Source organism: Phallusia mammillata, chromosome 8, assembly GCF_965637545.1.
Source record: "Phallusia mammillata chromosome 8, kaPhaMamm4.hap1.1, whole genome shotgun sequence".
In the NCBI taxonomy this organism is placed as follows: Eukaryota; Metazoa; Chordata; class Ascidiacea; order Phlebobranchia; family Ascidiidae; genus Phallusia; species Phallusia mammillata.
This window is the reverse complement of record NC_137259.1, coordinates 4,431,010-4,446,367: the sequence shown is the minus strand read 5'-3', so window position 1 is coordinate 4,446,367 and position 15,358 is coordinate 4,431,010. Positions and strand designations below refer to the sequence as shown.

The following is a 15,358-nucleotide window of genomic DNA, read 5'->3' as shown; positions in this document are numbered from 1 at the left end:
CACTGCGTTTTGCGCCAATGCAAGTTTGCGAAAAAACGAGAGGCGCGAAAAGAAGGCAAAGGACAAGAGTTCTACAAAAAATCAGTCACGCGTAAACCGTGCTGTAACAATTAGTGCACTTTTGACGGCAAAGCATGAGAAATGTCGCAAATATCGCTTTGTCAAGCTAAAAACCAGCAGTTATTACAAGCCTAAGTTGACGTTGATTAGCATATGATTCAGCATTAGTGTAAGATGTGTGTATTTAGTAATAGGCAAAACTGACATGAAATTTTTGTACGCAGAATGCTAAGGTAGCGTTTATTGACAAGGGCACGTTGCCTTGGTATTAATGAAGTGAAAAAAGATAACATGCGGTCTATCTGACACAGATGGAGTATATAAAGCCAGAAAAGAAGCCATCGGACTCAATAAGAAAAGGAGTGATGTTGGAATCAAGCGAACGCCTTCAACTAACAAAAACACTAGATACTGCTGGTTTGAAATGTTTTGATTGCCCCTCATGTAAAACGCAGTTTGACGGGCCGAAACGACACAGGAAATTAAAGCCCTTTGATGAGTATCTTATGGAATTTTCTGCTGTGGTACCTTGCTCAAGTCATGGACTTTGCATGCAAAACGACGTACATGCCAATTTTCGCTTTCACAAGTTAACTCGTGAACTACATTTTACTGCGAAGACTTTCAACCGCATTAGGGAAATTAAAATGCGGTTGTTTCTTTTATTGCTGTTGATTTTGACTTTAACGACCCCAAACGTGCTGGCGTTTCGTGCCGGGAAATATGAATCGGATTCCGGCGGATTGGCGATCTGCGAGCCGGTGGAAATCAAAGTATGTATGGACGTGGGATACAACTATACGAACCTGCACTATTCAAAATCCAACATATTTCGACAGTCAGAAGCAAGCGAAATGGTGAGTACAATATATACGACTCGTACGTAGCTTAGCCCGTCATAATGTAGGTTTCAATGCCAGATTTTTAAATCGTTTTGTTGTTCTGAAGTGTTGAGGTAACTTTGTTTTTCCGTTGTACCTAGCAAATATGTTTTGATGGCTTCTTTATTTGTGAATTATGCTTTAAATAAAATAGGGAATACAAGCATATAGGAGTGCACGTAGCTAAAACTCAAAATAAATGTTGAGTAATAACCAACAAACCATCCATAATTAACTTGTATGTGCTTAAGCCGATTTGTAAGCCGCAAAAAACATGTAATTGCAACAAGAACGTTAACACGCTTGATGGTTACACAAGTGCGCCTTATATAAGCGAAAAAGGCATACTTTTGGGGCCGAACTTCTTAACGCACAGTTAGCGAAGTCAAAATCGCGTAAAACTTTTCCCTTTGTCGTTGTTTTGACATGAACGTTTAACGACCCATCTCTACAAGCTATTGAGTTCACTACTTACTGTTAGTTTGCTTTTGTTTACTGTTTGTGAAGTGCTGTCTTGGTTCAAAGCCGCCGATGCCGTTTGAACTCGGCTAAGCAGCGCCTAATTGGATTTTCTTAGCCCCCAAAAGCACGTAATCACTAATTAAGCAGAACGGGGTCGTACTTTGTAACAGGTGCGGTTGGTAGCAAGTTTTTGTGGTCGGTGTAAATATTTTGACAACCAATGTAAAAATGGTAACAAAAACAATACAATGAGCGTTGTAAAAACAATGCGCGATTTTACAGCTTTTTATATTTTTCACGATTTTTTAGCAGAACTTCTGATTAAAAGGACTGCAAACAAAAATCGGACAGACTCTGCGTATTTTAGCGTTTATGCACTTTTCTTAAAATACAGGACAATGCCTGTGTTAAAAACTACATACATCATGATATAACTTTTGATAATAACTTATATAAGAATCTAGCATCGATCGGTCAAAAGAAGACTATTAAATACGGCGATTTAGGGCTGTAAGAGATGCATTTAACCTGCAACAAACCCTTAAGCCAGACCAACCATCACCTTTTAAAAGTTCGTATTGGACCTGAAAGTAAGATTTAAACAAGTAGAGGGTCAAATTGTAGCTTGAATCTAGACTGTTTTATTTACTCGGCCTAAAAAACAACCCAAGAATTCCGCTCCAAAAAAAACAACCCAAGAATTGCGCTCCAAAAAATACAACCCAACCATTACGAAATTTGGGATTTTGTTGGATACAACAACTGTAAAAACTGTTTCGTTCCTAGACTTTTAAGTTTTACCAAAAAATTGTTTATTTTTCAGGTGAACCAGTTTTTTCTATTGATGACCCACCAATGCGATCCCTACCTAAAACTCCTGGTTTGTTCAGTTTACGCTCCGATATGTTTTCCAGGGACAGAATACGCCAAGTTCTTCCCGCCGTGCAGGTTTGATTCAATTTTTTTTCCATATTTTGGTTTTCATAGAGTATTTCTTTGTGGTCAACTGTTTGATTTCGTCGGTCTTTTTCAAAATTGAAAAGCTGTACTGAAGATGTTTAAAAATCTTTACAAAATGGTCGCTGGTGGGGTGACTCATTCCATTCTTGCTGTACATGCTGTGCGCTGGCTAAACGTCTGGTACGAAAACTATACAGTGTATTTTAGTGGTAGAAGCATAATATATAGGTTCATATTTAGTGGTACAACCATAACACAGCCTTGTGATTGAATTGTAATAAGAGACTATATACTATTGTAATATTGCTGACATTTCTTGCTATTTTTGATTTCAACCAGCCAAAAATGATTTTCCGAGTCTACTCATTAACCGGATAATAAAGATACCTCTGCCTAAAAAGATTACACTGCTGATGGTCCAAAACGCTTGATCTAAATATGTTTTTGTCCCGGTTTAAAGTTAACATGGATGAAATTGGTCAGTAAGAATAAAAACTACTTCACATTTATTGGCACGTGGATAGAAAATTGCCAATATTCTCCTATTTACAATTACAACGAAAATTCAATTTCATTTTTATGTGTCTCTATTCTGTTCAAAAGGTCTTGACATTTTTTTGTAGATTTATTTGTGAGCGCGTGCGGAAAAACTGCCTCCCAGTGATCCAAAAATATGACCCTAACTCCAAATGGCCCACACTGTTTGAATGCGACCAATTCCCTGAATACACCGAAACCAACCAAATGTGTTTGCACGTGACGACGCCTGATGACACGCAGAAAAATACCCTCAGTAGTACGTCATCACCTCTTACGTCATCAGCGTCCAGTTTGGCTCCTGTCAGGGTCATTAACAATGTCGTCATACCCGCTCAGAACTCTTGCCAATGTTCGTGTGTCCCACCAATGGTCACCATCACAGACCGAACGAATCCGTTGTACGACAAGGTATGTAAGGCGTTTCGTAATGTAAAGGTGATTTAGCGAGTTTGGTGTTTAGGAATTAACCTATTGGTTCCCAAGCAATGAACTGTTGTTGGCGTGCCTATTATCTTAACAATTGATTAATGCTTTTAACGTATTTAAAGTCGTAACTGGAACGTTTTCATCACGGTATTGCAACAATCCGCAATTACACGGTTAGCAAACTGTGTATAAGTCATTTTTTAGATATCTATTATTATTTAACAAGGTCGTTCGAACATTTAAGTTTACAAAGGGCTCGTTGAAATTTACAACATCATCATGCGCTTGGTCATGATGCATGACTGTTTACTTTACCATTTTTTCCCAAATAATATCTTCTAAAAAGTGCAAGACGTGCGTTAAACCTGATTGTCCATCATCGCCGGTACGCAAGGCATGTTGAAAACAATTTCCCGAAAAATGGTTGTTCACCCTTTTTATAGTTTAAAAATCTTTCATCGTTTGCATGAACGTGCTTCTCAATATAATCTTCTCATACACATCCATCACCTTTGATATAGGCATTATTCCAAGAAAAAAAAAAACGAAAAAAACAAAACAATCAATCTGTCAGAGCCATTTTCTGTGCGCAGGTGCAATCTTTTCAGCACCTAGATGCCTTTAAAATCATCCTTATGAACCTGCCAGGCGGCTGAAAACCACCGTGTCGCCTGTGTGAAGAATTAATGGCTTATTTGTGCCTCCCAAGAAGGGTGCCTCTCCCCTGGCACGCTTTGCTTGCTCTCAATGGGCACCGTAGTCGATCTTATCCTACCGTCGATTGAGTCTTATCAGCTTGAGATATGGCTTGACATAGCCGACATGGTTTAGCATTGTAAAGTATGCCATCAGATCTATGGTGGTGTTGACTTGCTAGCGCGACTTATACTCGAAGATTTTGTTGATCAAATATTGCAGATGATATGTTTATGGTGATTTGAGACACCTTTAAATTTGCGCTTTTAATTTCTATTTACCTGGTAATGTAAGTACAAATATTTGAAAAACTGAATCAGTTTGATTTAACGCCGTTGATTCCTACTTCAAAAAACGATTTACTTATTGATTATATTAAGGTGTTAATCAAATAATAATAATAATAAATAAATGATTGTCAAAGGTCTGATATGCTTTTAAATCTTACCATTAAGGCCTTGTACCGCAAGTGCACAAATAGTGGTACTGAGATTAAACCATTTGCACACTATATTAATTTTCATGTAAAATAAGCGACAATGATCTGAAAAACACGTTTATAACCGATTGCTCTTCAAAACAACGCCATTTTGAGTCCTTTGACAGCTACACCTGCCTGTAGACAATAAGAAGGTCTTAGCGTCTGTCTGCATGCTCTTTGTGTCTACAGCACGCTGTGCAAATACCAATACGAATCCTAAAGCTCACTAAGTCGGCCTTGACACCTCAACGCAGTTTACGTATTGCCGCCCAACAGCTTTAGGGGTTGTGTTTAACAGGTCATGACCTCTCGTGGCTCTGATTCGTCAAATTTGACACGTGGCATTTGGTCTGTCAATTCGGTTTTCTTGGAACGTGCTTTATGGGGAGTTTAAACTTGCAAGTTTGGCCTCTGGGGTTTTTTAAGCTGTTAGGAACTTTTGTGTTTTTGTGATGGATGTTTTGTCTGGGGGCTAGCTATGAGTGTTTTTGTTTGTTTGTGCGTTTTAGGATTGTGTGAGATTGGCCAATGAAGCCGAGACTGATAGCTTTAAGAGCCTTAAATCAATCTCACTTCTCTGAATTCATGTTAAATTTGCCGTATAAGCTACTCCACGCTTCCTAAAGCCATAGATCGTAGCTACACTCAATTATAAACGCAGTTCCGTGGTCCAAACGATTTCTTATGGTTTCTTGGCATTTTTGAAAGCTGTTTTTAAAGTGTGTTTTGTCTTCTGATTTCAATTTGATTTGTTAATGCAGGTCGTTATAAATTTGTCAATAGACTACCTGCAAGGTGGCTTTAAAATGGTGATAAATGACGCTGTAAAATCGTTTTGCTGAAAAGAAACATTTTGACTGCGAAATAGTACATGATTTTTACATGGTTTGAATTAAATCGCTGCGCCTAACTCTATCTAGATTCCAGACGGACGTTCATTAGTTCGAAAGGTTTAAAGAACCACTGGAACGGTAAACAACATGTCAATTATGTTGAGATCCATGAACTGAATAGATAAACATGTCCTTCAAAAGATCTTCCTAGCAAATCTAAGCAGGCCACTGATTCACCTATTCATTTCCCTTATAGCCCTGAAGGTCTATCTGTGGGCTAACACTAACGCCAAAATGCGTATCCCTTACACACAGCCCATACAGTTCTCCTTATTGCAAGCGCCTTTGATTTCCACAGATAACAGCTTTGGTTTACGTTAGAAAGAGCCCCTTGTATGCTTTTAATTACATCGATTACAGCGGTTGGCTGATGACGTTATACTAGGAACCATGTCTATGGCGTGTACATACTGTGGGCAATGAAAATAAGTATAAGAAGATAAGATTAGGAAACGAAGATAGAGGATTTAAGCGTTGTGTGGCAAAATTCGGAATAATGTTATCCAACATTGCGCTGATTTGCAATTGTGGGTCAATTGATTTATATTTGTTCGTATGTGTGGATAATCTAACTAAAGTTTGTTATATGTATGCCAAGCAAAAAGGGCAATAACTTTAAAATGCAACACTAATACGGCTTCGAAGTCAAAATGCGGTATAAATTACGGTGTAGCTGCAGCGCGTTTAGCCACTGTCCGCCAATGGTGCCCTACACCGTTTTGTGCTACATAACTTCTCAACGTTGCACAGTTATTTCCGGCTTGGTGATGGTTTCAATATGTTTTCTTTTACCAAGCGAACAAACTCAACTTAACTCAATGCCGTTTGTTAGGTCAAAAATGTAGACGCCTATGGTTTATTCTTTGAAACAAAGTACAGCGCATCACGTTGCAACAACCACCTTTAAATTCTTACTAACATAAAACAAGAACAAAACAGAAATGAATTCATGATACAACTGGCTATTTTGTCAAACGCTTCAAAATACTGTTTTCTATGTTTCATTTAAACAGTTATGTTGACTTTTAAGGCGCAATTTTTAGCCAACCAACCAACCAGCCCACATTCTAAACGTTCCAACTCGACTTCAAATCTCTTATCAGCGCATCTACGCAAACCAGAAACTCGCCTCATATTTATTTCGTGCTGTACGCTCAAGTTTACGCTGGCAACAATAGGGTGACCCTCCGTTCCAGGCTTAATCCGATTAAAAATTTGTGGAAGCATAGACCCGTCGTTTCTTCATTGTAAAGCCAATCACTTTCACATCGCTAAGATTGCAAAGCAAACATTACACGCTGGCGGTCGAACCAAAATCCTCTCAGTAATTTGAAACGCATACACGTATATGTGTGGTATAACCCCTAATGTTGGATAAACCATATATTACGCGTTTATTGGTTGGATTAGGTGCTGGTTTATAAGTTCATAGCCTTTTGACCCCATCCACAGCTGTGACATCACAATCTAAATTGTTGAAAATACGTTTTTTGACAAACAACTGATTTTAATGTAGGGCTTTTATTGCTATTGAGACTTAACTACGAACTAAATTCCCAGCATAGAGCAAAACTGTGACCATCTGCGTCTTGTATATTAGACGTTTCGACAAATCGATTTGTACATCTGTAAAGTATAATGCATGTTAAGTCAAACCACATTTGTATAGCGTAGCCGGGCTTTTCGAGTCGGGTCGGGATTGGGGCATTAGTGAATAAAACGGGCTGGTTTTGGGCATGACTTTACACTTGGTCGTAATTTCGCTTTGGTAAATCTGACTTCCAAGCCTGATTTGGGCTTTACGTTAAGTAAATTTTGAGTTGAGGCCGGGTTATAGGTGTAACTGTCCTGGAGTTTGTGTAAGTTGTCCGTGTGATCATGTTATCAAACATAGTCCATCTCCTGACAATTGCATGGGCTCAAAATTTAAGGTCAGGTTATAACTCAAAGTAGATTGTTCTTCAATAAATTGTGCCGTGAGTACCTAACTTTCATTTTTCTTTCCATTTCCAAGTAACGGTTTGAAAACGTCTGTTAAAAATGGTCGTAAACAGTATCGAGGATCAACCTTTTTCCCAAATTATTAACCTTATCAGGCATACATGCCGTTTACCATGCGGTTCTACACGCCCAACCCGCGCAAAATGATTGACGGGTTTAGAACGCGTTGTGTGCCGAGATACTGCCTTATCACCGAAATCTCTTCACACTTTATTAAGCATATTTACATGTTGGACGGTATGCTGTGTGCGAGATTAAAACATAGTGTACCCCGCCGTGCCTAGCGACATGACCAAAATGCGGTACTTTTTCTTATTTATTTACTGACCATGGCAAAATTATGCGCTAAAATGGTTTATAAGACAAGCATGTAGTATTAAAAGCAGATTATTTTCTAACTGGGACGTGCAGGCCTTTGTTGATTTCGTCCCGAAATTCCAACTATACTAGTAAGAAACCCACCAAGAATATACAGCAATTATTTTTACTATTTCGGCATGGCATTTTTTGTGCAATTTAGAACAATTTGATCATCATAAAGTAATAAAAATAAAATTTAACCTTACAAATATGCATGCGTATTAATATTTTAAGATTTCTCATTTTTGTACCCTACGCAGAAAGCTACTGGTGGCACAGTAAGGCCCCAAAGGTTAGATAACCGCAATAGTGTAGCACAAAGAACGTTACTATCTATCCTACTATAGCTCACAACTTGAGTATATTTGCACAGCGGACGGCTGCGCTGCAAAACTACCTAGGTACTCTTGCTAGAGTGTATCCTAAAACGCTTGAAGTCAACTGCTTATAACTCACTTAACTTGTTTCCCTAATTGCCACAATCGGTTAATCGATACTTGCCGCTTAAAAGCTGTTCAAGTTAAAGTGAGACAGATTACAGGGGCAAATGGGATCGAAGAAGCTGTTATGGTGTAGATTTTTTGCTTTTTTCCGGAACAACCTAATTAGAAAACGACAGATTTAAACGGATTAGGTGTTTTGTGTTGGGTACAAACTTCAGTATTGTCCAAAGAAGGTCGCCATTATTAATACCAACCTATCTTTCGCGCTAAATATCCTCGTACAGTAGTTTTCGACTCGGTGGTTGTTTTTGTACAACTGTGTTATTTCTTTTTTCACATGAGAAACTATTTTTAATTAACACATCGTCAGGCGTTCCGCAAAAAATTGTTGGTTTGACCAGTATTCCTAGAACACCTGTCCAAAATCACAACACAATGGGCATAAACAGATCTCTTAAAAGCAATCATGAACTATCACCAGTTTAAATGTTCCATTGTGATTTGCTTGATTTCTCGTTGTGTAATAATAAGAATGTAAATTGCGTGGGGCTGTTGCTGCTTATGGACAATACAGTAGTTGAGTGTGAGCTTGTTTACTTTATTGCATCTTCATAAAAAATATTTCGTTTAGTGTTCCGCAAGATTGTTTTAATGCACACTGTATTCCGTGGCTAAAAAACACTGATATATTGTATCACCTAAGTTAAAGTTGGTGTGGAAGCCGAGATTAACAACAAAAACATCAACTAGTGGCTTCCACGTTTTACCTACACACGCGGGGTACAGAGTAACTTCCGAGAGGGACATTTGTTTAAACACAGCCTCACCCTTCTGCCCCACAATGTTTGCTACACAGACCCCGCGTCCCCACTAACTCCAGGGTCCCCGTCCTAGCAGCTGCGTTTTACCCACACCCACCCGCAAAATACATGCCACCTTTGGCCCACCCTCTAGGTCGCTTAGCAACTAGGCCGTTATGACGTTGTACAGGCCGCACGCGAACGCAGGCAGGACACAATGTTGTCTCGGTTTCGGGGTCGCAGTTTGTATGACTTGGCACAAGGTACAGCGGACCAACGATACGCCACTTGAGTTTGGGTTCAGTTGTGAAAAGCGACAGGCTGGCAGCTGACTGCCCTCTTTCCTGAACTGCTGCCCGCTGTTTGGAAATGTTACATTTTGTGTGAGTCGTAACTCGCAACACATTGGCAGATGGTACAAATGGGAGACAAGGATTGGTTGATTTTTGTTGTTGATGCTAGGTTTTGGGATAACCTTGTGCAACGACAGGGTGGACATTTTTTGTCTAATTCCTGCACAAAATTTAGTCATTCTTGACGAAGGACAAAAGTTTTGCCACACAATGCCAAGATATCTTGAAAAAAAATTTAAGTTTGTTTGTAGTCTGTTCAAGTTTATTGTGCAACACGGGCTAAAAACGCGAAGCATTGGTTTCACCTGACAAAGTGATTTTTTGCAATCTATTACCACTGTGCTGCATTTTTCGACTTTTTTTCCAAAAAAATACTGCTTTGTACAGAGTGTACACTCATCAATCGTCTTCCGCTGTAACTAGTTGTACTTTAAAACTAGTTGTGCTTTAAATCCACAACCATTTAACTTGGTGTTGGTGGTTAAGGTGGTGTATAATAGTAAGAAATGGTTGTTTTGTAAACTCGTATTGTTAATAGTTTTCATGTCGCGCCTGTCAGAATATGGTTCAGGTTTCTAACAGATGGACTGCATTTCTGTGGTTACAGTTCGCCAGCCAAAACCGAACGCGGTCATTATTGGTAGAATGTTCATTGTTTTGTCACAAAACACATTTTCTCCATTCAAAGAAACTTCTTTGCGTAGAAGTTGCTATAAGTTTCATTATGCCAATAGCTTATTCAAAGGTTTGTGTGATTTGTGGTTTAATCTAAATCTAAAAAACGCCCACCCAAATACGGTCCTATTCTGAATAAACACAGACAAAACCTCGTGCTGAAAAGCCATCCCTTAAATGCCAGTTAAAGTTGTATGACTGACGCCATGTTGTTTTAAACTCCAGTCAGGCTATTTCTGTAGCCATTGGAATAGCTTCCTGTCGACAAATCCCTTATACGTGGACTTGACAATAGCTACATCAATTTTAAGTGGCCTTTGACAGACTAAACAACGCTCTTATGCTATTGTTGAGTAAAACTTTGAAGCCCAAGTTATTGTGCGCCGTTGAGTAGTCTTTGAGTGGGCGAATGTATTTTTTCAACAACTCATACATTTAAACTTTAGCGGTTTAAAAAAGCTGAGTTTCAGTTCGTAAATGTATTTTATCTATATTCCAATTTCAACTTTTGTTAAGATTTGGTCACACATAAAGTCCAGAAAGAAATATGACTAGAACTGCTTGTTAGGTATAGTATTATTTAACAAGTACTTTTAAACTTGGAGCAGTAAATAAGTGACAATTATATTTTAATACTTTACGCTTTTGGCATCTTTTCGACACATTGTGCCACTGAATATAGTATTTCATTGCTTAGCCAATGACAACATACAAAGCAATATAACAGAAAAACCATAATGACTTTGAACCTTGACATTGTGGCATTCTTCAGTGACTGCAAGCAACACAGATAACAATGGGTCTAAATATAGAACTGAAAGGGCCAATTGTGTACGTTTTATTCGGTTGGCAGCACAAAGCTTTAGTGTATCAGAAATATTTGTGTAATATAACCGAACTACAACGCTATTGGGTTAACCGCGTTTAAAATTAGTCTGTTTAATGTCTTTTTTGACTATTTGATTTAAAAATGTGATTTCTTGGAGAATATGCGATTCGTTTATGCTTTATGCCAGTGGTTCCCAACCATGGGAGGAAAATTACTTTAATTTGTACATGTGGTTTGTAAATAGACACTTTTTTAGCTCTGGGAATATAACCTGTGAAGTTAATAAAATACCAACTTTTTTAATGATCTTGTATGGTTTTGCATCTACTATGTAGTCTATTAGAAAGGAATGAAAAAGTTTTGAATAGTTGAGGAGTTATTCTATAATGATTGGGAACCACTGCTTTATGCAATTGTTAAATCAATGTGCATGCTTGTGGAACAACTTAAAATAAGATAGTTTCGCGCCAAAAATAACTTCGCTGAAGGTAAAAGCAGAAAGTTCCTTCAAATTAACGCTTGTACCTTTAGAGTGCTTAACATATAAAATCACAATGAAATTGTAACGTTTCACTCTGCATAAATAATCTCTAGTCTGGGGTGAACTGATCAGTTTAAAAATCACTGGCTTAAAGTAGAAAAACAGTTCCAATAGAACTAATTTAAGTGCGTTTTCTGTTGAAACTTTTTAACATTCTGAATAAATACGTTGATGTACTTTTTTATGGACAATAATACACAAAAAAACACATGTCAAATTATCAACATTTTTGTCATAGGTTGCTACTGGTGGAGTCCAGGACTGTGCAATGTCCTGTCACACTCCTTACTTTAGCAAGGAAAAACGTATTCTTGCCGAATCTTGGATCACGGCGTGGTCAGTGGTGTGCTTTGCTGTTACTCTTATTACAGTCAGCACTTTTCTCATCGACACCGAACGATTTAAATATCCCGAACGACCTGTTATCTTTCTCTCGGCTTGTTACATGTTTGTCAGTATTGGGTAAGTTTTTGTTGTTGTTTTTGCCTAATAATAATAAAATTCTTTGTATATTTTATTTGTGTTATTTATATCTACTTTGATTTTGTTTATTAAATAAGTAATGTCTTTTTCATCTTTTATGTGTGTATTTTGCCTGATGGATGTACTTTTGTAAGTGTTTGTTGTGTTCGTGTTTCATTTTGGTGTGTTCTAAGTTTTTGTTAGTATTGTGTTGAGATACGCTTTTGTCTATGTATTGTGTTTTTGTGTGTGTAAGTTTGTCTGTTAGAATGTCTCTGTTTGTGTTTCGTTTTGTTCGTGTTTCGAAGTTTGTTGATGATTTGCTATTGTATGTTTTCTTAGTATGCTGTCTGATAAACGCTTGTTGGCATATTTAATGTTTGAAGTTTGTATTTGCGATAACTCAAGATATGGGTTGTGTATATCTGTTTGTTAACTTTGATTCGTTAGTGTTACCCGAAAAAGGGGACAATATATTCGAGTAAATTTCTATTTATGTTTGCATTTTGTTGTTTATCCGAACTAGCAGAAAGGTGTTTTTTTCAGATTTTTGATTCGCGTTGTTGCTGGCCACGAGGCAGTCGCTTGTTCGTGGAATGCCGATCACGTGCTTTACAAAACCACTGGGCCGTTTCTTTGCAGCGCTGTATTCCTTCTTATCTATTTTTTCGGCATGGCTGGTGCACTATGGTAAGATCTTTGGCGAAAAAATGTCGACAAATATGTGCGAGATTTTCATTGTACTGTTCCAATTTAAACTTTGCTTGTGTCATGTAGATGTGAAAAAAATTAGACTACTAAAAAATCTAAAAAACTTTTTCTAGCAAACAAAAGCAAAATATATTTTTCCAGGTGGGTAGTGCTATCCCTGACATGGTTCCTGGCTGCCGGATTTAAATGCTGCAGCGAATCAATCGCAAACTACTCGCATTATTTTCACGCTGCTTCGTGGTTAATTCCAGCCTTGAAAAGCATAACGGTATGTTTGAGAATTTTATCACAACTTAAAAGTCCACCAAATCCGATCTTTACGGCAACTCTGTTATGCACGCCCAAACTATCCTATTTCATAGGCCTACTTAGCCGATATCCAAGTGGTAATAATAAAGAAACAATGTATCCTTCTCAAAATAAGTCAAACAAAATGTTTTTAGCCGAAATATATACTTAACCTTGAAAGGCATCTTTAATGTCTACAAAATCTAATTTAAATACAATATCAAAATGTGTAAACCGTTTTTTAACATTTTAACAGGTGTACCTCGTCAATGTCTAGGAAACCTTATTCAAATAGAATACGTAAACCGAATTAAATTATCCAGGTATTGGCAATGTCATCGGTTGACGGTGACGCACTGTCAGGAATCTGTTACGTCGGAAATCAAGATTCAAGAAGCCTTCGAGGATTTGTGGCAATTCCTCTGCTCGTGTACTTGAGTCTTGGCGGTCTATTCCTCTTTCTCGGCTTTCTTAACATGTTTCGAATCCGGAAAACAATACGCAAGGTTTGAAACACAATGCCTAAAAGTAATAACGTTTGAAAGGCAATTTTACCTAAAACAGTTTTACCAGAGTTGTAATGTGGTTCGAAATTGGGTCCCAAACACAAAAGTACAAGCCCGAAACCGGGCAGTAAACTATTTTGTAACGAAGTCCGAAATTTTTCTTGAAACTTTATGATTCGCAGGGAAAAAAAGGTCTATAGTATAAAATCAGGCCCGAGTCACGCCCGTTTTATTCCAACTCAAACCCGAAAAAAGTTTAACTTTTTGTAACAACTACTATACGTTACAAACCAGTGGTTCTAAACTTGTTTTGGGCTTTGGACCACCGGTCCAGTTTATAACAGTGGTGGTCCGTGATGAGAGGGGTAAAAATATGAACTGTCAAAATGTTTGTTGCGTATCATTACTTTATCAAAAAACTGAAATATAGCTGATTGTCCACTACAATATTTTAAACTGGACCGGTGGTCCATGGCCTAAAAAGAGTTGAGAACCACTGGTTTATAATGTAGTAGTTGTAGTAGTGTAATGTAGTAATGTATAATGTAGGCAAGGTGATGCAGCTTCGATAGTCGACATGTACAAAAAAGTTGAAACTGTAGCCTATTTTAAATACAGGATGGCAAGGAGACGATCACGTTGGAAAAGCTGATGGGACGAATCGGTCTTTTCTCTCTTCTGTACATGATTCCATCAGCTGCTTTGGTGGCTTGTTACTTCTACGAACTACACAACGCAGAGAGATGGGCCCAGGCACACAACTGTGGTTCCAACAACGGCTCAAAGTGTCCCTACCCGGCGCCCGAGCCCGAATTCGCTGTTTTCATTGTCAAATATTCCATGATGCTGCTCATAGGCGTCACCAACGGTGTTTGGATATGTTCGGGCAAAACCTTCACTTCCTGGCGTCAATTTTACACACGTTGCTATACTTGCTTGCGGGCGCCACCAAGCGAAGATGACGCGAAGGTACCGAAGGAGGTGACGTCACTGTCCGATCATCAACACTCAGTGACGTCATTCGTTACGTCATCGAACGATTTGGGGCGGTTAGACGAAGGCACTCCGCTCTCTCCGCATCCACCGAGCAACAGCGCAGCATCCAGTATCGAAAATGGTGGCGAATTTTTGAAATGCCACGTGATGGCCGCCCGCTCTAGCGCGACACCAAGCGACGTAAAAACAGGTTCGGAAGCGACAAGAAGCCGTTTGTCGCACGAGGGCGTTGTAACTCTTAACCACCCGGCGATGACGTCAGGCGAACGCGATCATACTACGTCAGCGATGACGTGTTGCGCAAGCGGCGCTGGTGGCGAATCATGTGATTTCTATGACCACATACAGCCTTTAAAGAACGCAAACCATCCATGGTTTGTGCTCTGCGATCAGGAAGGTAACCCCTTAATCGACGAACAGAGTTTAGGAGCGACTTTCGTGGAGACAGATCAGAATGGTCGGATCCAGCACATCCACCACCATCATCACCACCACGTGGCGCCCGAGTGCAAGTGCGCCTGCCACAAACCGCACGGCAGACAGTCGGTTACCAAACACAGCTCGAAACATCACTTGCGCGACCAGCCCAAAGAACGAAACTTTCGTGTGACGCCGCCCACTAACCGAAACGCACACCGGTCGTGACATTACGCTTGATGACGTAACCGGACACCCATTCATTCTGTCAACCCTTATTATTTATTAAAGAAATACCTACAGGCAAACCAATTTTGTTATCAAAAGTTTTGCTTTGACTTTTCTAATAAACAAGTCAAAGGTGGGATGTTGTCTTGATAATAATCAATGTGATTTGTGTTCAGTGTATATTGACAAGGTGTTTTAATTCTGGTTTTTACTTGAACAGTCCATCTTGCTGCGTCGACACTGCGATTTCAGCGCCAATTTTCTGTGTTTTACTTCGTTTGTTTTTGTTTGCAATAAACTGTTGAGCTCATGGTCGCATGTTGCGGTGACGTAATGACCACAGTTAGTT

At 38.9% G+C, this 15,358-nt stretch overlaps 1 protein-coding gene across 1 annotated transcript; it reads left to right on the top strand.

Moving 5' to 3' along the window:
- The first annotated feature begins 263 nt into the window (after positions 1 to 263).
- LOC145204601 (frizzled-5-like) lies at positions 264 to 15,321 on the top strand. Its single transcript, XM_080077191.1, has 8 exons — positions 264 to 917; positions 2,227 to 2,351; positions 2,987 to 3,311; positions 11,640 to 11,863; positions 12,410 to 12,553; positions 12,716 to 12,842; positions 13,186 to 13,368; positions 13,987 to 15,321. Exons 1-8 carry the CDS (start codon positions 372 to 374, stop codon positions 15,007 to 15,009), a joined length of 2,697 nt encoding a protein of 898 aa, XP_079933317.1. The 5' UTR covers positions 264 to 371; the 3' UTR covers positions 15,010 to 15,321.
- Positions 15,322 to 15,358: the final 37 nt, after the last annotated feature.